This window comes from Hypomesus transpacificus, chromosome 13 (genome assembly GCF_021917145.1).
Source record: "Hypomesus transpacificus isolate Combined female chromosome 13, fHypTra1, whole genome shotgun sequence".
In the NCBI taxonomy this organism is placed as follows: Eukaryota; Metazoa; Chordata; class Actinopteri; order Osmeriformes; family Osmeridae; genus Hypomesus; species Hypomesus transpacificus.
The window spans coordinates 1,486,580-1,513,326 of NC_061072.1; the positions used below are offsets into that span (position 1 = coordinate 1,486,580).

At 42.3% G+C, this 26,747-nt stretch overlaps 1 protein-coding gene across 4 annotated transcripts in view; it reads left to right on the plus strand.

Annotated features, from left to right (window-relative positions):
- The first annotated feature begins 179 nt into the window (after nucleotides 1–179).
- Nucleotides 180–26,747, plus strand: part of vti1a (vesicle transport through interaction with t-SNAREs 1A) — a 146,815-nt gene continuing 120,247 nt past the window's right edge. For all 4 annotated transcript variants that reach the window (XM_047032869.1, XM_047032872.1, XM_047032870.1 and 1 more), the window contains exons 1-3: nucleotides 180–377; nucleotides 21,837–21,895; nucleotides 22,781–22,891. In XM_047032869.1, the coding sequence (XP_046888825.1) occupies nucleotides 284–377; nucleotides 21,837–21,895; nucleotides 22,781–22,891 (264 nt within the window). In that variant the 5' untranslated portion in view covers nucleotides 180–283. The remainder of the gene's footprint in view (nucleotides 378–21,836; nucleotides 21,896–22,780; nucleotides 22,892–26,747) is intronic.

Below are 26,747 nucleotides of genomic sequence, written 5' to 3' on the forward strand. Positions count from 1 at the left end.
AACCACGTTTGGTTCATTAACACGTTTAACTTTTTATAATATTTATGTTTATAAATAATATTCTGAACAGCTAATTATAAAATAGTCATATGTGAACATTTATTTAGTGAACACGACAATTCCAGTGCCAGGAACATATTTAATTAGCTAACCGTCCATTCTTACCGAGTATATTTTGCTGTAACACCTCAAGGAAGTGACCAATATAGCATTTCGCACTTAGTTTGTTTTCATTTATTTGAGCTACCAGACAGAATACCACCTGTACATCACTAACTTCAACATGTCTTCAGACTTTGAATCCTACGAGCAGGACTTTGGGACCCTTACAGCAGAAATAACTAACAAAATTGGAAAAATTCCCAAATTAGGTGGAGGTAAGCTTTGCAAGTTTGCTGCAGTTTTCTAGCTAGCCATTTAGCTGTGCCAAGTTGTGCTACTAGTATTGTCAACATTAGCTACATTTGAACAGTACTAGCAAACTACTGCGTTTGCGACAACGTGACAGTTACGAACTAATCAGTTAGCGTCGTTACCCTGATACACAGTTACCCTGTTACACTGTAGGCCTATTTAAACATATCATTCGGCATATAAAACTTTTGGCATGAGACTAGGAAACACCTAGCATGTAACAGCAGTGGCTTGTGGTAATGTTTTAATGCAGATGCAGTCACATGATTACATGTCCCGACACATCAGAATTGATTCGATGATCTACTGTCATACTCGAAACCCTACTATACATGCTTGGATTAGATCTATAGACAATATATTTTTAACATGAGCTGTATTACTACTTGTCATCAGGGGATATGGGAGAGGCAGCTAAATCTTTTTTTGCGTTTTGGACGTCCATATGGACGTCCATAGACTGACGGCGATGGCTGCTGATCTTTGCATGGATGGACGGACGGCGATGCTGTTCAGAGTGCCGTCCATAGAGGGAGCATATATTTTGGACGGCGTCATAGCCGTCCATATGGACGGCGATGCTGTTCAGAGTGCCGTCCATAGAGGGAGCAGATATTTTGGACGGCGATGGATTATCAGGGACGTCCCTCGTGCCGTCCATAGAGGGAGCAGATATTTTGGACGGCGTCACAGCCGTCCATATGGACGGCGATGCTGTTCAGAGTGCCGTCCATAGAGGGAGCAGATATTTTGGACGGCGATGGATTAGCAGGGACGTCCCTCGTGCCGTCCATAGAGGGAGCAGATATTTTGGACGGCATCATAGCCGTCCATATGGACGGCGATGCTGTTCAGAGTGCCGTCCATAGAGGGAGCATATATTTTGGACGGCGATGGATTGAATGTTTAGCAGGCTGTTGAGCTAACAGAACTGCCGAAGGCTACCATAGCATGTAGCTAGCTACATTAACTTTGGATGACTCAATCTTTTGTCAAGTTAATTTGTATGAATTGCATGTTAGTGCAATATTTACGCCTTTATTCTGTTTTTTTTACATAATCAGCAGTATGATCTCATGACAATATAGACTTGAAAAACAATATGTTATGGTTTGGGTTTGCCTATAGGCTACATATATTTTAATTATTTCGAGAATTGTTAATAAAGACTCATTTAAAATTTTAAAATTTGGAGTGTTAGGCCCATAGGCTATTACGTTTTGCATTTGTCTCCGCTCAAAGTGGTTCGTGCGCAACATTGGAGCTACTGACTGGTGGCTCCAAAACCACCCATAAAACACTTTAAACTGACGGCTTCAAAGACCTAAAGGGCAATGTATTTCATAGGGTCATAACACAATGTTAAAATCTTAATTGAGTCTTTATTAACAATTCTCGAAATATTTAAAATATATGTAGCCTATATCTAGGCAAACCCTAACCATAACATATTGTTTTTCAAGTCTGTATTGTCATGAGATTATATTGTTGATTGGCCTACTTTTGTATGTTAAAAATAAAATAAAGGCGTAAATATATAGCCTTCACTTAAATGCAATTAATACAAAATAACGTGACAAAACTTATTGAGTCATCCACGGTTGCTGTAGCTACATTTATGGTAGCCTTTGACGGCTTTGGTTTGGCTCAACACATCGTATTGTGTTTTGCATTGGTCTCCGCTCCAAGCGAGTGTTTGTTGTTTTGCGTTTGTCTCCGTGCGCAAAGTTCGTGCGCAAGATTGGAGCTACTGACTGGTGGCTTCAAATCCACCCATAAAACACTTTAAACTGACTGTTTAAAAGACCTAAATGGCAATGTATTTCATAGGGTCATAACACAATGTTAACATTTTAAATGAGTCTTTATTAACAATTCTCGAAATAATTAAAATAAATGTAGCCTATAGGCAAACCCAAACCATAACATATTGTTTTTCAAGTCTATATTGTCATGAGATCATACTGCTGATTATGTAAAAAAAACAGAATAAAGGCGTAAATATTGCACTAACATGCAATTCATACAAATTAACTTGACAAAAGATTGAGTCATCCAAAGTTAATGTAGCTAGCTACATGCTATGGACGGCACTCTGAACAGCATCGCCGTCCATATGGACGGCTATGACGCCGTCCAAAATATCTGCTCCCTCTATGGACGGCACGAGGGACGTCCCTGCTAATCCATCGCCGTCCAAAATATCTGCTCCCTCTATGGACGGCACTCTGAACAGCATCGCCGTCCATATGGACGGCTATGACGCCGTCCAAAATATATGCTCCCTCTATGGACGGCACTCTGAACAGCATCGCCGTCCGTCCATCCATGCAAAGATCAGCAGCCATCGCCGTCAGTCTATGGACGTCCATATGGACGTCCAAAACGCAAATGGACGGCACTCTGAACAGCATCGCCGTCCATATGGACGGCTATGACGCCGTCCAAAATATCTGCTCCCTCTATGGACGGCACGAGGGACGTCCCTGCTAATCCATCGCCGTCCAAAATATCTGCTCCCTCTATGGACGGCACTCTGAACAGCATCGCCGTCCATATGGACGGCTATGACGCCGTCCAAAATATATGCTCCCTCTATGGACGGCACTCTGAACAGCATCGCCGTCCTTCCATCCATGCAAAGATCAGCAGCCATCGCCGTCAGTCTATGGACGTCCATATGGACGTCCAAAACGCAAAAAAAGATTTAGCTCCTACTGGGATATGGGGCAAGTGGCTTCCACACATGATGTAAAACTAGTGCACAGTGTGGTATATATCCTACTAGGGATGTCACGAGAACCGATACTTACGGTACCTTCCGATGCTAAAATAACAAAACACCGACGATGCCCATTTTTTTTGAAGCACCGTAAGTACCGTGAGCGCCGATGCCAGATGTTAGCATCGGTGCTGCGCCTTCAGGAGTGTTCCAGTCGACGTTTACATTAAGAAAAACAAGATAACAACTGCTGCTTTAGCGATCGCCCCGCTTCGACTTGTTGACAAGAAAGGCACAAAAAGTAGTTTGCGTTTGAGGCAGATGACCGTGGCGTTATAATTAATCCGCAGAAGCCATTATGCAAAAAATGCTACCGCAGTCTTCAGACCAAGGGGGAATACTTCCAATTTAGCTAAGCACCTGAAAGATCGTCGTCTGGATTTGTTTAAAGAATTCAAGGCAAGTTCTGATTCAGTTCCAGAAGAGGCACAGCACCGATGCTAACATCTGGCATCATACAAATTAAATCAATATTCGTTGAAGTCGCGGCGAAATTCTGAATACATTCAAAGAATGCTCTTTTTCTGTTTGTTTAATCTGTCATACTAAAATACACGTTACATGATGTTACATGTTTGAGATGGTGGGCACGTGTGTTACAATGGCTTATGTACATAGTTTAGGTTAGCTGTAGTTGTAGCTGTAGTTTTAACATTAGCCCATAGCTTAGAAGGTAAACTCATGTCATGTTCATCTTGTTAGCTGAATGGCTTAATTGCACTTTATTATGTTGTGCTATGCTCTATTGCACATGTTTTGTATGTCTTTGTAGGACATTTTGCTATTTTTCAAATATTTTAAAGAAGTTCATGGTTCAAGTAGCCTACATGGAATCTTAGACAATCCTCTTTTTTTTACCATGGTATAGAAATTGGCATCGAGAATCGTGTTATTTTAATGGTATTGGCACCGACTACTGAATGTTTGGTATCGTGACACCCCTATATCCTACCACCTTGCTCCCTGGCCCCCTTGTGGTAGCCTAATCTTTATTACCATAACATTACGCCTTTAAGTAGATCCAGTTACATGACATCTTCCTCCTTTTGAGTTGTAGGCTAATTAACGGCATAGGGCTAACAGAGTGCAGCATCTCTTCTTAAGAAAATACAGTTTACTGTGGAAATCACAGTACGAGACTGTAAATCAACCTCTCAGCTGTTGAGTTGAAAGCTATAACTCATAAGGCACCTTTTTCAAGTTTCAAGTCTTTTATTTGTCAGGTGCACAGAACAACACAAGGTTAGACTGGGCACTGAAATTTTTAAGACAAGACAACGCAAGGACGCCTAACATAACATATAAGTACACAGAACAAATTTACATCTATGCTGAGCTTAGATAAGTGAACTTCCTAAATATACAGATAGCAATAAATAAACGACTATACTAACCCTAACACTAAAACTTCCTAAATTACAGATAACAATAAATAGTACGCTATACTAACCCTAATGCACAAAAAACCTGTTTCAAACCTATAACCTAATCTAACCTAAGTGGAGTACAGTGCAATAGTGCAAATTTGCAGATCAGTGACTATGTCAATGACCAAACAGGAGCCTGGTGGCGAGGTACAATGAGGTACAGTAGTGCAATGTTACTGAAAGAGCAGCCAGTAGCTGAAAGTGACAGTGTATAAGTGACTAGTGTGCAGTAAAATGTCCATATCAGTGTCCATTGAGAAGCCTGATGACCCTTGGGTAGAAACTGTTGTCCAGTCTGCGTGTGCGCGACCGGATGCTGCGGTAACGCCTGCCAGAAGGCAACGGGGTAAAGAGACTGAAGGATGGGTGGGAACAGTCTCTTAGAATCCTGCTGGCTTTCCTTAGGCAACGTGTGTGGTAGGTGTCCTGTAGGGCTGGGAGCTTCCTGCCGATGATGAACGGACCACACTTCGTAGGGCCTTGCGGTCCCGGTCTGTGCAGCTCCCATACCACACTGTGATACAACCAGTCAGAATGCTCTCTATAGTGCATCTGTAAAAGTTAGTGAGGATGACTGAGTCCATACCGAACTTCTTCAGTCTCCTCAGGAAGAAGAGGCGCTTACGGGCCGCTTTGACCACCTTGTCCGTGTGAACAGACCAGGTAAGGTCATTGCTGATGTTCACCCCGAGGAACTTGAAGCAGCTGACCTTCTCCACTTCCGATCCATTGATGAATAGGGGTGCATGCTCCTCTTCCTGCTGCCTCCTATAGTCCACAATCATCTCCTTGGTCTTGCTAAGAGATGTTAAGAGAGAGGTTGTTGTCCTGACACCATGATGTCAGGGTGTCAACATCCTCTCTGTAGGCTGACTCGTCACTGTCAGAGATGAGGCCCACGATGGTTGTGTCGTCAGCAAACTTAACAAGGAGGTTGGAGCTGTGCGTTGCCGCACAGTCGTGGGTGAACAAGGAGAACAGGAGAGGGCTGAGCACACAGCCCTGGGGGGTGCCTGTGTTGGTGATCAGTACTGATCAGTACAGATACCTTTTATAAGCCCTATCATTAGCTTCTGTAAATGCTATGACTGCAAACAATATCCACATCAAGTGTTTGAACAATTTGATCAATGAACATCCACATGTCTCCTTAAAATGTTAAATATCCTGTATAGTGGAATTGAAAATGAGTTTTAAGCTCATCACATCACAGAATAATGTGTTGTTAACTACCCATCCAAATTCAAACGAAAAAAACCCACAGACAAGTAGGTTAAATTAGGCTTTGAAATCTTGAAAAAATCCCCCCCTCGAATTGATTGAATTTAGCGACAACAGCATCACTAGCTAAATCAATTGCAGGTATCAGAACAGACCTACCTGCAGTCTCTAAGTGTTTTATGTATTAATTACTTTGTCTTTGCATCGTACCAGCTGAGTAACAGAATGCAACCGTCTGTGATCTGACATAGATAGGTCACTGTGACGTAGATAGGTCGGGTTTTGGCTCCGCCTATACAAAACCTGAGCTGAAAACGGAAGAGAAACTGTTCAACTGTTCTTTAACAATAAACAACATAGATCTGTCTTTTCTTTAGTTTCTCCACATTTCACTTCCCCCTTTTTTTCTTTCTAATTATCGTACTCAAGGATATGGGGTAACCTGAGGTAATGAGGTAGACTACTCATGTACCTCCATAGCTGCAGGAGATTATTCTGCTCCAATAGGCAAGCTATGTGTTAATCACAAAGTCCTTCAGTCTCTCTGGTGGGCAGATAATTCTTTCCTGTGAAGACACACAAACCTGAGTAGAGGGCTGTACCATGGGCCCCGGTGGCAGTGGAACAGGTCTGTCTAACAGGGAGAGGTAGCCGTGGCGAGGTAGCCGGTAGCCGTGGCGTTTGTTTGTTCAACGTCGGGACAGTTAAACTAGCAACTCTCTCTTGGAAGTCGCTTTGGATAAAAGCGTCTGCTAAATGAATAAATGTAAATGTAACTCACTGGCCCGATCGGGCCACTGCAAATTATTGATTTAAAAAAAATGTGCAATGTAAAAGTTAACATCCTGCTAAATGCATAAATAACGTTGCAGCTCGTGGGGCGCACACATGGCAAATACAAGAGTTGAGTAGTGAGTGACGAGTGATTGTCAAATTGTAACTCTCTAATATCGATACATTTTTTCACCTTCACCTTGATATTTTAGCGCGGATGTAAACCTTGCCGAATTGCACTGTAAGGGGCGAGAACAAATCTTCGAACCTGTGTGTATGGGGGAATTTCCCTGTACTTACTGTAAGTCGCTCTGGATAAGAGCGTCTGCTAAATGACTAAATGTAAATAGTGTGTGTTGGGGGTGCCTAGATACAGCTCTAATGGTATTGTTTTGCACTTGCTTTTTGGATTTCTCCCTACAAAGTTGAAGGGCTTATATTGCATGGAGTACTCAGCTAAAGAGTACTCCTCTAAAGTCCTATAGACAAACTGAGGGGATAAACACTCACTTGAAAGGTATCATGATGGTTTCTTTCTGTGACATCTTCAAATTGAATGTTTAGGCTATTTTTTTGTTTAATCAGTAGGACTTTTGTGGTCCTGTTAAAGACATTAATGACTTAAGCCTAGCATATACCGGCTACTGCGCATATCATCATACACGAGTACATATCAAGTTAATAACAGCGACGATACGCAGGGGCTCTGGGTTAGGAGCCCCCTGAGCTCATGGGCCCCTGGGCCTGGGCCCGGTAGGCCCGTTGGTTAATCCATCCCTGAACACACAAGTACATCTTATTGAACATAATTTATTTTCATTGTCAATTATCATAGTAGAACAGAATTCTCAAGCAGTTTGTGATGCATTTTGGAAACAGGAGATGAGCCCCTGGTTTAATGCGCCACCTGGCTTGAGAAACCCATTCTCAAAGACTTACTTTTAGTCATTATTTGGGTAGCACACATATATTCTGAATGCCTTCAGGGGAATTCAAATGAGCCATTTTTATCTAAATTAATCTAGGTCAACGCCAAGATTACAGTGAGATTAATAAAATGCACTGTGTCGTCTGTCGTATGTTTCCATCTAAAGCAGACAAAAGTGGATATTTTTACACAGGCACCATCTTTGACAATCCATCTTCCAGGCCGTTGAACATTCTGGTCAGGAATTTAAATGCAAATGCCCATCGTGTTATTGCACGACTTATAACAAGGCATATCACGTAGGCCAGCCGTTCGCCTCGTTCCCCTGGGCTATTGAACTGCAGCAGAAGAATGGTGTCGACTTGGGTACTTTCACTCTGATGAAATGCTATGGAAGCTTTTATAGTAATGTAACTAGTTACTAACAGCAATGAGTAATCCAGTAAAGTAAAGCATTACTTATTTTTTTTTAAGTAGTGTGTAATCTATTACTTTTTTTGAGTAACTTCCTCAAACCTGGATACAGGAGACGTTAGCATTGCTAATAACTGTTTGCGACAAAATCATACTTACAGCTTGAGTTTGTGATGAGCATACTGTCGGAACAGCACCTCTTTTCAGCAACAGCATCTTAGCAAATCCTTGCTACAGTGGAGGCGATGTCAGTCGTTAAAGAGTACAATCTCCGTCGGTATTTTGACACCAAACACGAATATGCCAAATGTAGCCAAGAAAAACAGCAGATTGTCCAAGAACTAAAAGACGGACTCAGTGGTGGTGTTAGCATATTTGGCACCCCTGGCAAGGTTTATACTACACACAAGGTAGGGGTGGAACGGTACACTGAAGTCACGGTTCGGTTCGTACCGCGGTTCAGACATCACGGTTCGGTACGAGTTCGGTACAATGGGGGGAAAAGCAAAACAAAAAAGGAAGCAGGGCTCCAGACTAACTACTGTACATGCAAGTCTTAGATAAATGTATGATGCGCTTGTCGATCAGTCCTCCTACACCTCGACACGATAGGCTACTAGCTGAGCAACAGCGCAAACACAGGCAGGGATACAGTAGCAACAACGCCGGCCCTGGTCCCTTACATATACAACAAAACACCGACGTTGATGGAGCGCGAGTTGTCAGCTGCACCCTCCGTTTCACTAATGACTGATGGTTGGACTTCTCGTGCTACCGAAAGCTACCTCACGGTGACTACTCATTTTATTGACTGAGTGGGAAATTAAAGCGTCAGTTCTACAAACACGGCCCCTGTATGAGCAGCACACAAGCACTCACCTAGCTGAGAAGCTACAGAAGGTCGTGGCAGAGTAGAAACTAGAGGCCTGGAAATTTGGAATTTATTGGGTGTGTACAACATCAGCGCACATTAGCAACAACTCATAGATACTATGCTCTGGATAAAAGCGTCTGCTAGACTAAATGCACGTTCTAGTAAGACCGCAAAATCAGCGAGCCCTCAGCATTAGTACCGCAGCTAAAAGTCTAGGAAAGGTTAGGCTATTTTTCGCTATACTTACACTACGAACATTCATATTTAGCACTAGCGTTGCATAGGCTACGTCTTCAGTGCTGCTGCTGCTGCTAGCTATCTCTGACTCACTCAAACACAGCTCGGCTACACAGGTGACGGCGCCAATCAGTTAAAGAGCTAAGGCGGGGCTACAGATTGTCCCTAAAGAACACGAATATCTTACAGTAGTTCCGCATTACATTAATTAATTTGCACGCAAGTTTTATTAATTTTTATACTGTGTATTCTCCGTGCAATTTCACGAACCGAACCGTGACGCCCGTACCGTACGGTTCGGTACGAATACATGTACCGTTCCACCCCTAACACAAGGTGTGTTCTGTCTCAAATATTTTCATAATATTGCTATTTCTGTGCACTGTTGGAAATAAGATCCATTATGCAGTCCATTGGTGTGATGTAATTTAAGAATTGATCTGAACATTTTCATCAATTTATATTGATTGACTATTGAAAATTATGTAAATGTTAACACTGTTGGTGAGGATTGAAGACTGTCTCTCATATAGCTAGGCCGCAAACTGGCCTTGATCTTGAAAATGTCCACTGGTGTGACAGCACTGTCCTATTAGTGTGACATGAAATCAATGGTGGAAATGGCTGTCACACCAGTGGATGTAGGCTCTATCAAGGGGTACAAAACCATCACTCTAACCCTGGAAAACTGGTTGAGGAGTTCAACAAAGAGTCGGAGGGTATTGCCATCCATCAATTCAACTGGCTTCACCAGGCCCAGAAATTCATGCATCTTACAGAAAATCTAAAAGACAAAACAAAATGGTTCTGCATGTGGAATTTTCAGACCGCAAACTGAACACAGAAATTCAGTCCTTTCATTTTGAAGGAAACCGGCAGCAGGCATCCATCCATACAGCAGTGGCTTACACATTACATTTACATTTACATTTAGTCATTTAGCAGACGCTCTTATCCAGAGCGACTTACAGTAAGTACAGGGACATTCCCCCCAAGGCAAGTAGGGTGAAGTGCCTTGCCCAAGGACACAATGTCATTTGGCACGGCGGGGAATCGATCCGGCAACCTTTTGATTACCAGCCCGACTCTCTCACCGCTCAGCCATCTGACTCCCTACACATCCACAGGCTTACAATCCTATGCCACAATATCTGACTTTGTCAGCCACAAACGTGCCCACCTCAAACCAGTGGTACAGGAAATTATAGCAAACTCTGGCCACAAGATTGACACGCTTCAGGTGTTGAGTGATGGTTCAGTCACCCAATACAGAAACAAGGCAAACTGTTACCTTTTGAGCAGTGTACCATACACATGGAGGCTGAAGGGAATCACCTGGAATAACTCGGAGCCCATGGCAAAGGTTTACCCGATGGAGTTGGGGGATCAGTGAAACACATGGCAGACAACTAGGTCCATGGGGGGCAAGAGATAGAAAGCCCTAAGAACCTCTGAGTTCCTAGCCCGAAAATAGTTCCCAAACATAAAATTCAATGGGGCAGATATCCAGGGGTTTGACGAGATGTTGCCACCATCTGTCCGGGAGCTACCTGTCATCTTAAACATGCACCAAATACTTTCCTTCTCTGCAGGAGAGATCTTCTAAAGGGCTCAGCTGTTTCTGCCGCTACCCAGAGATGTGCGACTGCTTTCCTTCAAGTTCAAGTCATTTATTATCAGACGCACAGAAAAACACAGGGGTCAGACTGGGCACTGAACTTCTTAGGACAAGACAACGCAAAGCAACCTGGCATAGTATCTGGCATCGGGATTAAATTCAGTGCGCCTAGAGATGACGACAAAAACCTCTTTTTGTTTGTCATGTTAGTGTTCGTTACTTGTTTTGTCAATGTTATATTGTCGTTTATTCAGTACGACCGGCAGACACTTCTAGACATTAAGTTGTCACTTGGCAAGGATTATTTTACAAACTTTATTTCCACTTTTCGGAGTGCGAGCTCGGACTACAGCTGGCCTTTTGTTGTTCCGCCGCTCTGTTTACCTGCGAGACGGAGGAAGAAGAAACGAAGCCAGTGTGCTGGAGTTCTTGTTTGAACTTGGAAACGGTGCTTCAAACCTACTTTTCCAACCATCTTACTTCCTAACGTTCAGTCCATCGACAACAAAATGGATGAACTTAACGCTCGTGTCAAATTCCAACGGGACATCAGGAACTGCTGTGTACTAGTATTTGTCGAGACCTGGCTGTCTCTGGAGATCTACGACACGTTGGTTACACCGTTGGGATTCACCATATACCGCCAGGACAGAACAGCTGATTCAGGGAAGTGCAGGGGCAGAGGTGTCTGTGTTATGGTTAACTCTCTCTGGGCTACGGATGTAACGGTACTAGCATCTCACTGCTCCGGTCCTTGAGCTGCTAACTGTAAAAATCAGACCCTTCTATCAGCCCCGTTAATTCACTGCGGTCATCATGGGTGCAGTCTAAATCCCCCCCCAGACAGACAAGGTCGCTGCTTTGGATGAACTGAATGGGATTATCAATGGTCTGGAAAATGTGCACCCAGAGGCAGCCTTCATTGTTGTTGGAGATTTCAACAGAGCCAACATGAAGAAAGTCGTGCCCGAGTACTACGAGCACATTGACTTCTTCACACGTGGAGACCATATCCTTGACCATTGTTATACATCATTCAAGGGCAGTTACAACCCCCCCCCCCCCCCCCCCCCCCCCCCCCCCCGCCCTGCTTTTGAGAAGGCTGATCATACCTCCATGGTGCTCCTCCCCACATATGAACAAAAGCTAAAACAGGTCAGACTGGTTGAGAGGTCAGTTCACCTTTGGAGTGACGAGTGTGTGGCGACCCTCCGGACAACTTTGACACCACTGAAGGCCGATATATGCTTCTGCGTTTTTCGAAAAACGGACACATGGGAACGCCCTCGTCTCCGTGGAACGCCCTCTACAACCTCTCCGTCAGCCCTCGTAGAGCCTCGGAGAGCTTGACGTGCACCTCCTTACTTTTGTAACTCTCCGTAAGAGCTACGGAGACCCCCTTGGCTGTGATTGGTCAGTATTAAGTACCGCTTGCGTCAGGGGTAGGGGCGGGGTTGCCGTGATAGCAGGACGAACAGAATCCTTTGACCGCCATTGCGCATAAAGTTTTTACAATTCATATTTCAGCTAAACGGTACATGTAAATCTGAATTAAAATGTGATGAGAAATGGTCAGTGTAGTTGCTGAAAATGTGCGTATTTTATTGATGGAACGGCTAATTTGTAAATTTGCTCCGACTTTTCGGTAACCTAGGTAAATAAACACTCAACGACGTCTAAACAAAAAACAGTTGCGCCACCTACTCTTCTGGCGGTGAATAGTTTTCAGCACCCACAGCCTACGGAGAACCATAAACGCAGTCTATCCGTCCGTATCCGTGCGCCCGCCCATCCGTAAACGGAGACGCAGAAGCATATTTCGGCCTTGACTGGCTGATGTTCAAGGACGCAGCAGATGGGGACATTAACAAATACACGGACACTGTTTCCAGCTACATCCAACACTGCATTGACAACGTTCCCCAAGAAGGTTGTCCGGTCTTTCCCAAATCAGAAGCCCTGGCTTGATGCCGCGGCCCAGGGAGGGGGGAGGGAGGAGGGAGGGACAGTGAAATCCAGTCCTCTGTCCTACTGCCAGACGAGCTGAATTCCTTCTACGCTTGCTTTGAGAGGGACAGTGACCACCCTGCAGTGGAGTTACCTGAAGGCCAAGCCAGTGGTGTGCCTACACTAACTGTAGCCGAGGTGAGGCTGTGCTTTAAGAAGATCAACCCTCGGAAGGCACCTGGCCCAGACAGCATATCAGGTAGGGCCCTCAGGGGCTGCGCTGACCAGCTAGCAGGGGTCTTCAGTGACATCTTCAACCTATCCCTTAACCTGTCTGTACTCCCCACCTGCTTCAAGAGGACCAACATTATCCCTGTGCCCAAGAACACCAAGGTCACATATTTGAACGACTATTGCCCAATAGCACTGACCTCTGTCATCATGAAGTGCTTTGAGCGGCTAGTCAAATCATGCATCTGCTTCTCGCTGCCCCCCACCCTGGACCCTATGCAGTTTGCATACCGGTCCAACAGGTCTACAGACGATGCCATCGCTCTGACTATGCACACCGCTTTCTCCCACCTGGACAAAGGGAATACTTATGCGAGGATGCTGTTCATTGACTACAGCTCAGCATTCAACACCATCATCCCCTCCAGACTGGTCTCCAAGCTTGTGGACTTGGGACTAAGCACCTCCCTCTGCAAGTGGATCTTCCACTTCCTGACGGGGAGGCCACAGGTGGTGAGAATCGGTGACAGCACCTCATCTGTACTGATCACCAACACAGGCACCCCCCAGGGCTGTGTGCTCAGCCCTCTCCTGTTCTCCTTGTTCACCCACGACTGTGCAGCAACGCACAGCTCCAACCTCCTTGCTAAGTTTGCTGACGACACAACCATCGTGGGCCTCATCTCTGACAGTGACGAGTCAACCTACAGAGAGGAGGTTGACACCCTGACATCATGGTGCCAGGACAATAACCTCTCTCTCTCAACATTAGCAAGACCATGGAGATGATTGTGGATAGGAGGCAGCAGGAGGAGGAGCGTGCACCCCTACTCACCAACGGAAGTGGAGAAGGTCAGCTGCTTCAAGTTCCTCGGTGATGAACATCAGCAACTACCTCACCTGGTCTGTCCACACGGACAAGGTGGTCAAAGCAGCCCGTAAACGCCTCTTCTTTCTGAGGAGACTGAAGAAGTTTGCTATGGACTCAGTCATCCTCACTAACTTTTACAGATGCAGCATTCTGACTGGTTGCATTACAGTGTGGTATGGGAGCTGCACAGACAGGGACCGCAAGGCCCTACGAAGTGTGGTCTGTTCTGCTGAGTTCATCATCGGCAGGAAGCTCCCAGACCTACAGGACACCTACCACACACGTTGCCTCATGAAAGCCGGCAGGATTCTAAGAGACTGTTACCACCCATCCTTCAGTCTCTTTACCCTGTTGCCTTCTGGCAGGCGTTACCGCTGCATCCGGTCGCGCACACGCAGACTGGACAACAGTTTCTACCCAAGGGCCATCAGGCTTCTGAATGGACACTGATATGGACATTGATTCACTGCACACTAGTCACTTATACACTGTCACTTTCAGTACTGGTTGCACCATCAGTAACATTACACTATTGTACCTCACTGTACTTCGCCATTAGGCTCCTGCATGGTCATTGACATTGTGACTGATCTGCAAATTTGCACTATTGTACTGTACTCCACCTAGGTTACAATAGGTTATAGGGTTGTAATAGATATTATGTGCATTTAGGGTTAGTATAGTGTATTATTTATTGTTATCTGTATATTTAGGAAGTTTTAGTATTAGGGTTAGTATATTTGATTATTTATTGCTATATGTATATTTAGGAAGTTTCACTTATTTAAGCTCAGCATAGATGTAAATTATGTTCTATATGTTATGTTATGCCAGGTGCTTGCGTTGTCTTGTCTTAAGAATTTCAGTGCCCAGTCTGACCTTGTGTTGTTCTGTGTACCTGACAAATAAAAGACTTGAACTTGAACATAACATATAAGTACACATAACAGATTACATCTATGATTAGCAAAAATATAGTAAATCTCCTATATACAGTATACTAAACCTCTAAATACACATACACATAATAACCTATACTAACCTTATAAACCTATACTAACCTAAGTCAAGTGAAGTACAATAGTGCAATATTGCTGATAGTGCAACCAGTAGCTTAAAGTGACAGTGTGTAAAGTCTTCTCTCCAAGCAAGATGTGGCCAGACAATGGTCAAAAGATTCAGAGGAACCGCTTGTCTGTGAAGTCTGAGACCCAGCCTGCGAGTCCCATTAGGAGAGAGGAAGAGGAGGAAGAGGTTGACGAAGAGTACACTGTAGGGAAATTTGTCCTTGTCCGCTATGACGAGAAGCCATTTGATGGCCAGATCACACAACTAAATGCCGAGCACATTGAGGTCAATTGCATGGTGCAATTGGTGGGAAAAACATTCAAGTGGCCTGCCAGGCGAGACTGCATTATGTACAGCAAGGACCAACTTGTTAGTGTCATCTCTGACTTAATTGTACAAAACATATTTGAACTTGTAACTTTATTTTAAAGAATTAAATTAATTTGAGCAATAAATAATAAATGTGACTTTGTACAAAACAGGGGCATACCGGTACCTACTTGTTGTCCAATGGTGTGACGGAATGTGCTGTGGTATGACAACTGAATTATTAGGGGAAAAGGGAGTCAGATGGCTGAGCGGTGAGGGAGTTGGGCTAGTAATCAGAAGGTTGCTGGATCGATTCCCCGCCGTGTCAAATTATGTTGTGTCCTTGGGCAAGGCACTTCACCCTATTTGCCTCGGGGGGAATGTCCCTGTAACTACTGTAAGTCGCTCTGGATAAGAGCGTCTGCTAAATGACGTAATGTAATGTAAAAGGCATTATAATGCACAAATTCTTGTAAAAAGTGTTAAATAGTATAATAATGATATAATCACTATGAACATAAGGATGAAATGAAGCTTCATTAGGTTCTATACTAAAGGCCGATAGTATAGATGCTACTGCGTTTTTCGAAAAACGGACACATGGGAACGCCCTTGTCTCCGTGGAACGCCCTCTACAAGCTCTACGTCAGCCCTCGGAGAGCCTCGGAGAGCTTGACGTGCACCTCCTGAATCCGTCGTAGCTACGGAGAGCTACGGAGAGCTACGGAGACCCCCTTGGCTGTGATTGGTCAATATTAAGTACCGCTTGCGTCAGGGGCGGGGGCGGGGTTGCCATGATAGCAGGATGAACAGAATCCCTTGACCGCCATTGCTTGTAAAGTTTTTATAATTCATATTTCAGCTAAACGGTACGTGTAAATCAGCATCTGAATTAAAATGTGACGAGAAATGGGCAGTGTAGTTGCTGAAAATGTGCATATTTTATTGATGAAACGGCTCATTTGTAAATTTGCTCCGACTTCTCGGTAACCTAGGTAAATAAACAATCGAAGACGTCTTACAAAAAACAGTTGCTCCACCTACTCTTCTGGCGGTGAATTGTTTTCAGCACCCACAGCCTACGGAGAACCATAAACGCAGTCTATCCGTCCGTATCCGTGCGTATCCGTGCGCCCGCCCATCCGTAAACGGAGACGCAGAAGCATATTTCGGCCTTAATTATAATGAATTTAATCCAGGTGTTTGGGTAAAGTCCCATTGTGTACATCCTATAGAAGGATAATAACATGATTGTGAATTTGTATATGTTACTTTTGATGCGGGAATATAATTATGACAAATTGATATGGATTGTGCATATTTGTGTTATCTGTCACACAATCTCTGAATTAAATATTAACATTAAAACACCGGTGGACAATATTTGTGACTACCACAGAAAAAAGTTCATAAAATGCGAAATAAATAAGGAATTAGAAAAGGGACACATTCAGTTTTGACTTATTCACCTATTGACCAATAAATTGTCATTTGACATACATTTTACAAATATTTTTTTTTCCGCTTTGGATTTTAGTTCACGTCAACCACCCCATTACAAATACAATTGTGACAAAAATATTATAGATCTAAATTATATTTGTATTTTTTGGGGGGGGTATTAGCTAGCTAACTTACCTTTCTTGCACTTTCTCACTATGCGGTAGCTACACTCTGAGGTGATTTAACAAGCTTCTGTATTGCACACTGGTCACTCGTGTTTGTGTGTGATATTCCTTTCCCTAAAGTCAACATTTGTGTATCGTGACCTGTTATTGAATGAATATGGTAAATACATTGTAATATTTACAATTACTGTTAAGAACAATATGTAAATGTATCGACTCCCCCGACCTGTTTTTTTTTTACCTCTTTGGGGGGGGTCCAAGTCTTAATTAGGAGGGTCAGATCCCCCCATAATTCGCACACGGGGATCAGTGCTTTTTTGCAAACTCTGTCAACATTCAATCGACCATATTCTGCATCAAACTAGGAAAGCTAGGGTGACCAGACGTCCGAATTTTGTCCGGACAGTATGGTTTTCCAGCCCTTTGTCCGGACTGCTGTTGCGTGTCCTCCTTTTCGCCCTTTTGTCCTCCTTTTTGATCCTTCCTGCGCACTGTCGCAATTTACCACTGGCTTGAGCTTAAGTGACAAAAAGAAAGACCTCCTTCAAACCTACGTGGAGTTCAGAACTCTTCAGAACACGTTGCCACCAAGAGCAGCAGAGATCAATATCATGCTGAGCTCTGTCGCATTGATATAGACGGCAGTAGTAGGGGGAAAAGGGGCTTTAGAGCGGCATGCCGCTACAGAACGGCACAAGGATAATGCTAGTTCTGTCGGGCACTGTTCCTTGTACTCTCAACACAACAACAGTGGATGATAAAACAACCGCTGCTGAGCTGAACAAATTATTTCCTGCTGTGAAACATCACCACTCTTACAGGAGTTTAGACTGCAGTTTAGACTGTTGACTTACTAAAATGACTAATGTTATTGTCTTAATTTCATACTAATGGCCCCCATCCCCCCCGGTCAACAACTTTTTGGGATTGTCCTCCTTTTGGACCCTTTGTCCTCCTTTTTGGACCCACGTGTCCTCCTTCTTAGGGTCATCCTTCTGGTCACCCTACTGGTCGCTTCGACATAAGAACAGGAAGGCTAGCAGAATTCCACAGATTTTCAGTCTGAATAATCTCAGAAAATTTGAAAAAAGTCTGCAGATTTGGGCTTGGATATTAGCTAGACTGGAGGAAGTTGTGGATTATCCTCTTTTTGGGTCCATCCACCCCAATTTTGGTTCCCTTACGAGGTTTGTTTTTTTATGAACTGTATAATTGTTGTTCTCTTTTGCCACGGGTCCTGGGAAAAGGACTGTTCTGTCGCGCTTTGGAAAATAAACATAACCCAACTGTGAGATTCTGCCTGGACAGTAGATTTGTTTCCAACTGACCGACAACACAAACCCAGAATCCCCGTGATCTGTTACTCAATGTTGTCCTATGGGTTTTATTATTTATTATAGCTTCCTCTTCCACTGGTTGTAGTGGTAATGATTACCCATTTAGAGTTTTGTTTTTTTCTTGAACTTTTCATCCGTCTATTCCCTTTATTGTTAGCATCTGCACCCCTGCTGCCTTCTGTTTGGTGGACATCTGAGTAAAGTTGTCAAGATCGTCTTAAACAGAAGTAGGATAGGATAAGCAAGTTTTGCAAAAGCAATTTTGGCTGTTTGAAAGGATTCAAACTCACCCCTTCCCTTAAAAGCCACTCCTCCAAAACACATTAATGCACTGCTTGACTACTGCCAGGAGGTAGGTAGACTGTAGACAGACAGAGAATGACAAGTAAAAAGTAATGTCCAACCATTACTTTTGGTCCAAATGCTGTCCAATCATTAGTGCCAGTCCAACCTTAATTATTGGTTGTGTCTATTACAGTCCTGGGACGCCCAACAGTTATCTGATCATTTCATTTTACTGTCAAACCTTTAGATTTATTGGTTATCAGGATGTGAAGTTTATTTCAAACATGATCCTACCCTGCCTTTAACATGGAACCAACCCCCCCTCCCCTCCCCAGAAGGACCTCACTTTACACAGTCGGTAACCTGTCTGTCTTATTTGACTAAAGGCCATTGCCACTGACAAGCCATTGAAAACAGAAATACTTGTTCAAATATCTTAAGATCCCTGGTTGGAAGTGATGCGGATGATGCAGGCGGTTGACCCTTTGGTGTCTTGGATTATGGATGATCCAACAGGCAGATCACAACATGCGAGTTCAGGGGTGTCTGAGTAAGTGGTCAACAGGACAGGGGCCACTCATGGGACTGTCCTGGCTCCCTTCCTGTTGCCTGCTTGAATCTGGTATCACATTTGGAGAAGGAGTGGTGGTGGTAATAGTAAGTACTTTCTTCATCCCAAAGAGAAATTATAGCATTACAGGAAACATACAAAAAAGTGATTAAGATTAGGTTAATGAGTGTTACAACAATGCTGAATGTGCTTGACTGAGTGTTTGTGGATGTAGGACATCTACAATATCCTATACACCAAATGGAACTGTGGAGCTGGGGTCATGTTTTACTTGGCATGCCAAAGTTGCCTACTTAAGCAATAAGCCCCAAGAGGCCGTGGTTTACGCTGATTTTAGAACAGGTAAGAGGAGTTGTTAGGCACAACGCGAAGCGGAGTGCCGAAAACCCCCTTACCTGTTCTAAAATCAGCGTAAACCACGGACTCGCGGGGCTTATTGCTTTTCTAAAACTGTTACAACACATATTTTATATGGATTCATCAATAAAAACAATTGGAAACAAAATAGTTTAATAATAAACCGTCATTCTTCCGCTACTACAAAGTATAGTTCCTACATAAATCGTTGCCACGCAACAGCCAGATGGACACCTTTGCCGTCTTTTTCAATTTGAAATATTCGATGCGCAGTAATATGGAATGTTAAAGAATGTTATGAGGACAACCTGTGAGGTTATGCTGGATTTTACAACGGCATGGAACGCGAAATAGCCAATCACAATGAAGGATGGGAACAACCAGTTTTAGAATTTGTTTGTTCTACTGTACCTTGCAGTTCTAGAGTAGAAGTACATTTAGTATTGAACTTCAAGTCAATGTGTTCATAACATTCTAATTTCTAATTCTTTCTAAGTTCTAATTTAGTCATTTGTTTTATTACAATATTACCAGGAGTCTTCTAAGCACTTACATTTACATTTAGTCATTTAGCAGACGCCCTTATCCAGAGTGACTTACAGTAAGTACAGGGACATTCCCCCGAGGCAAGTAGGGTGAAGTGCCTTGCACAAGGACACAACGTCATTCGGCACGGCCGGGAATCGAACTGGCGACCTTTAGATTACTAGCCCGATTGCCTAACCGCTCAGCCACCTGACTCCACTTTTCAACTCTAGAATAACAATTATAGAGTTCCTCAATACTGGACATTATGTGTTCATTCCATTTAATTTCTGTTTCTATGGAACCTGAAAGGCTATAGCGTGCTTGAGTATGCCTACCGCACTTTGTACCAGACATACAGTCCAGGACCCCATTATTATTGTTAGGCTATGATTATTTGCTTGCTTGCATTTACTTTTGAGATTTTTCCAATGCCCAATTTGAATATGTAGATGATTGACTGGTCATGGTAATGAATTGAATTATTGGTGGAAACAAAGTTCTTCCAAAAAAGTAATTTCTTCACTGTTCCCTCCCACCATGTGGAGTGTGTTAATACAAGCTCATGTAAATATACACAAAGCCTGTCAACCCATCATACCAATCTGTAATTGTCCTCCGCTTCTGCCAGAATAGTGTGCTCTTAAATGTAAATTATTTTCAGACTCATGAAGACATTTCTCATTTCCTTTTTTTATTTCTCACCCGCTGAAGTGGTTAAATCGTGTCCATGTGTTGACAGCCCTCCATTTCATACCATGACAATGGCTTTGACAAAAAGCTTTTGTCGCTGTTGTTGTGCCATTGCTCAATGTCACACATGCACAATTGCTGATAGTGGCTATTGCGCAAGAATAAATGTCCTTGACTGTGTTGGCCAAGTCTTCAGCATTCACAGGAGAATCAAATGGACAAGTTTTATTTGGCTTTGTTACTGTTCCAAAACTTGGTAGGGTTTAAATAAGAACACAATATGATTCAAGGTCTCACTTTATTAAACATAAATGTATTTTCTCAGTCTTACAAGTGTTTACGGAAAACTGAAGACCTGTCAATCATTGCAGATTAAATATTGAGTGGTGATGAAAAGCACTCTGCTTGTAGAGAGCAGCTATTTTTCCTTTTTGTGCTATGTTTACAAAACTACTAGGCTTTCCAACCCTTGGTCAGCGGAGCGTCTGATAAATATCCATGCATATTTCAGGCTTTTCTAGCTTGGACCTGTGTTAGAGCGAACCACACTGTCTCACCTTATGGAGAATCGCCTCTGGCTGTTTGCTGTGTAGCTTCTGAGGTTGGACACAGGTTTTAAAAATGGATTTGATGACTAGCAAAAACGTAGTGTAGACCCAAAGGGTAAAAATGAAGATCCACTCTGATGTTTCACTTTTGCGATTCCTTCACCAGTAGTCCTTGTGGTTTGCTGCTTAACTTGATGTTTCTTCAGGTGCATTCCACTTCTTAAATGTGAAATTATTTGTCAAACTTTGGACAACTGAATGCTCTTCTTTGCAAATGGGCCTACATGATGTACGATTTTTTCTAGGCTGTAACAAAACATTTCCCTGAATGAAATATGACCCATAACTAAAATAAGTGTTAAATATTTCACTTATACCGGTACTACCATATCGAACTAAGCTAAGCATCAACCTTTTAAAAAAATTTCATTTGACTACAATTGTCCAAATGTAATTATTTCCTGAGGTTGGAAGAATTTTTTATGCCAGTGGGTATGTATATTTTTACTACTGGTATCTAGGCATATCTGACATCTTGTTTCTTTTTGAGTTGGCACATAGTGTCTCAGTGCACCTCAACAAAGTCAACAAAGGCCTCATACACAGAATAAATAGGAAACATCAAATGTGAATCGGTGAGCGGAGAAAATGTGTAAATATATCTTCAAATGTTGATCCCCCTCCATCTCTCGCAGCATTGCGAGGGAGTTAGGTTGTTGTCACAAAGCGCTAGTCCTCCCTCAACTGATCAATATGTTTCTTCTGCTTCCCTTTCAGAGGAGAAGACACAGCTGGTTCTTAATGTCGACAAACAGCTTGAAGAAGTCAGAGAGTTGGTATGTCTTTGATCATTAATTTTTCACTCTTTCGATTTCCTAAACAATGAGTTTGGGGTGGGGGAAAACACAGACAACATCACCTGTGTTATCTGAGTGGTGACATGATACACACACACGCACATTTCACGTGTGGTGTCTTCTGTGGTTGCTGTGAGATTATGTCCCGATAATTCACTTTTATGTGACACCCCCCTGACATATTTCAAGATGGTGGAGGGAGTCTTCACATCTCATTTGCTAGAGTGATTGAAGAGAACTACCATTTCGATTTTAGTTAACTTATTATGTCAGACTGATTGCGGTCTTACAAATTCCCTGCCGAGTGTTTTGTCTCTCTGTTCCTCACAAGTAAGCCTGTGCTGTCTTCATTCCAAATGACATTTGTGTGCCTCAACAGATATGTTTAAAACCAAGGCCTTAAATTTTTTTTGTAATTTGCTTATTCATTCATACTTTTATCTGTGCCATGCGACAGTCATGGTTTTCTAAGTAAACATGGAAGTGTTATAGTGCAAGCTGCTCATGTTGAGAATGTATTTATTCTGTATTAAAATGTGTGTTTCAGCATGAGCAGCTCTCTATAAGGAAAACAATTTTACAATACAATTGCTATGCAATTTACGATACAGCTTTTTATTTTTATAGAGCTAGACTGTGTGGGTAGGTATGCGTATATTACGTAGCTACAGCATCTTGTTTAGGCTAATATTTACTGAAATCATATTACAGTCTTAACGGACTAAATGAGGCACAACTTGCAGTAATATAGTTTGCTAGTCGTATACAACTAAATCATTGTTGCTATAAGCACATCATTTGTCATCTTGAGGATACGTTTTATGGGGTCATTTATTGGTGAATTATCTGATTGCGGGTTTATAGCTGGAGCAGATGGACCTGGAGGTACGAGAGATACCCATCCAGAGCAGAGGCATGTACAACAGCAGATTGAAGAGCTACAAGCAGGAGATGGAGAAGCTGGAGAAAGACTTTGTAAGTGGTTACCATCATTTTACCACTTTTACCATCTGTCCACAAATGCTGATGCAGACAGAGGCTATGTGTTGCTTACATGAAAAGACACTAACGTACATTAGTTGATACTTACAATCCTCCTCATATTTTCGTGCTTGCATCTCCTCTTATTTTGGGTGATGTTTCTCTGTCTTTTTTTCTCCCTCACACATAGTGCTACACGTACTTACCCAAAAACTGAAGGTCAGCAGTATGTCCACTGTGGTTAATTCAGAGCCTGTTTTTGAAAGCCCAAGCAATGTCCATGGAGAGCAGGCATGTGTTGATGCTACAGATAGTAGCCTTGTTTAGTAATTCATAAATCATAGGCTACCTGTATCCCAAATCCAGACTTCTACCTATATAAAACCTTAATAAGGAGCCCAGCCGTATGTTTTGAAGCATGTTCTCAATTCTCTCTTTATCTCTCTAACCACTCTGATCAATTTTGTGTTGGCCTAAATTTCCCGTCGATACAGTTAATATAACATTTTCACATTGCTGTGTTTTACCCTGTTGGATGGTGTTTTCTGTACATCTTTCCTTTGTCGTTTATCCCCAACAAAATAGGTGTTACTCTTTTTCTTACAAAACTAGGTTGAGATTACTTTGTGTTGGTTTTCATATACAGCACAGCTGCTGAAAGTGGTGCTTGACATTGATGTGTATGCAATACAGACTTGCAGTATATGTGATACCAGTGCCTCCATTGTGGAGTCATTGCCTCAGGTTTCCAAACATTAAAGAAATAAACAAAGAAACAAATAAATAAACACTTGTTAGAGATCTGAAATTAGTGATCTATCGCTACGCCACAGAGACTCGTTACCTCAGATCACAGAGGAGATCTCTACTCTGAGAGGGTTCGCTTTCCTCACGGTGGGCATTTAATTGGCTGATGATTAATCTTTCCCTTCTCCCCTCTTGACACTTGCAGTGGTTAATTATCAAGCAATTAACACCTGCTGTGGAGGATATTGCCATTTATTTGCTTTCTTCACATTTTTTCACGGGGCTATCCTGATTTCTTCTGAGAGGTTTGTATTGTAACGTTGACATTGTTTTGCGTAAACAAAATATTTGATGCACTGGTTAACAGTAAACTGTTCTAATTTGCTTCTAGTGTCCTGGGGTTTTTATGTAGTTTGTCTCTTGTGTAGCCTTAAGAGATGGTGAAACATTTAACAGAGTTAGTGTTTTTCTTGGCTTACACAAGGTTGCTTGGGTTCATTGAAACACCTCCAGTCCATCCCCTACCTTTGAGAAAATGACTGTCAGCCTTTTAAGAAGTTAGTTATGCTAAGAGAACTTATAAGACCACTTAAAGGAATAATTCAGTTAAAAAATACTTATATGTTTAAATTGTTATGTTAAAAGTGAGACCTTCAATTATATTGTGATCTTATTGGAATATTACCCTTCTTTTTTGTAAGTTATTATCCTGTGTTGTAATGTCTTCAACACACCCAACATTTCAGGACAAACTACTACATCTGGTATTATTTAGCAGTATTTAAGCCAGGATGCTTTTCTGGCTATTCCGACCAGTGAGCTTTTTCATAGCGTCAATAAATTTTTCTCAGAGACAGCGGTACAGTATAGAGGACACAATGGTATGACTCACCCTCACTGGTTGCCTTTACATGCAAACTGCCTGCAACCGCATGTACTATGTAACCACAACAGTAGTACCTACGTAGATGTTTAGCTGTTCAAAGCTGTAGATCAGGAGTAGAGAGTCGAAGTACTGTAGGTCTTCAATGTATAGTCCAAAACTTCCAGTTCTAGTTTTTCTGTACTGGTTCAAAAAAGGCCAAACATTTAACACACATCTAAATATGGTGTTACAAGTATTTTATCTCTTTATTGTTTTGGGGGGGACTAGTGTAAATTGTTATGCCTTAGGCACAACTTTTTAAATGGCCTTTGTTTGTCTACACAAGGCAGCATGAAATAGCTCTCTAGGGGAGAAATTGTTGATTTGAGTTTTTGGTGAAGTATTCCTATAACCTACTGCTTCAATGACATTTAAATGGTCAGATAAATGTCTCCAGTACTTCTTATTAATTATTGGCATGTGGGAGTGATTTAGTTTTGCAAATGTCTTGACTAGACTTGACTACATGGAATGCAGCAAGCAGTAGTTTGCAAGCAGAAAAACATTCACAACTGTTAACATGGTTGTTGTTAACCTGGTTGTTGTTAACCATGTTTTATTAGGCTAAAGAAGTATGTTCTCTATTGTTGAACAGGAGTTTACAAACAAAACAAAACTAGTAACTAAATCTGGTCACCTCCTTCTCTCTCGTCTTTCTTTCAAGCAGTACCCACCTGAAAAGGATGTCTCTTCCTCTTATAAAAAGCTCAAGCTTTGTTATGTATGATGGCCTTGTCCTCCTCTGCTCCCGGTCATCTCCCCTATTGGCATCCCCTTAACCCTCTCTCTCATCCACTCATTCATGTAGGTTTTGTCTTCATGCTTCCTGCATGCTTGATCATGCCTGAACCCTATGCCTGGCATAGGGGGGTCTTTAGACCAGAAGCCCCCTGCAGTGGCGCATTACAACAACCGAAGCGCAGCCTGGCACAACCAAAAAGCCTCCTAAACTTAAAACCAAAAATTCTAAATAATATATTTATATATATTTGAAGCAACGCAAGTCGGGGGAAGTGGAATGTAATGCCTCTTAGCGTTGACTTTGATCAGCTAGAAGAGAGGCCCAATTGAGGCTTCATTTTATTAAATACATTGGGTAAACAGACCTTCCATCTTCAAAAGTAGAGACAAAGTTTCGTTCCACCAAAGAGAGCTGAGGTCCAACCTTAACCCTGAGCGACATTCTGATGGAACATCTCTGAGTAGGACGATTGTAAAATGTTTATATATTTAGAGGTGTTCAATTCACATGGTCTAGTTTGAACTTTTTGGACATCAGGTCTGTTTCTTTGCTTAACACCAGATGGCGATGTTGCTTAAGGAATGCAAGAGTTCAATAGTGATATTTATGAACAATTGTCTGTCAGACGCATAACTGACACAACACGCTCTTTCTCAGTGTGGTTTTATCTGCAGAATAGTCTATGCTCCTTTTCAATAATGTTGACCAAGGCTAACATTTACATATGTAGAAATATGTATATTTCCACCTTAAACACACAGTAATTTACTGTCCATGATTTCATCCAGTGATCATCATCACATTGTTCATCAACATTGTCAAAATAATTTTGTTTTGCTTTCAAATGTTACACCTAATGTTGCAATGTTAGTTTTTCTTAGATATTTTGGGGGCTTTTGGCTTTATTTATCTTGATATCAGTCAGAGAGAGACAGGAAAGCAGGGAGAGCGAGAGAGGGGGGCAACATCCTGAGTCGGAATAGAACCCGGGCCCCTGTGGTAAGGCCTTGGTCCCTGTGGTTTGCTCTGCCTGGTGAGCCACCCACCCAAGCTGGAGTGGTTTTAATAATAAAAAAAAAGCTCAGCTTTGTACACTGATGTGTATAAAAGTGGTACAACTTGACACGTATGATATTAACTTTTACTAGAATGGTTTGCACATTCAGATGGTCAGGTCAAAGCAATTAGAAATGTGTCCTCTTGCAAAAACACCTAAATGAAATCAGTACTTATGGTAAAATATTACAAAACATGTCTTCTTTCAAGTAGTCTAATACAAATGAGAATGTTTATTATGGATTCTGCTGGTGTGGTCTTTGACATTGAATACAAAACAAGATAAAGTGACTTTCACATAATGTGAAAAATAACATAGTTTTTGCTGTGCATCTTAAAGAATACAACCTCTTATGAAAACACAGTTAAATATTGCAGTC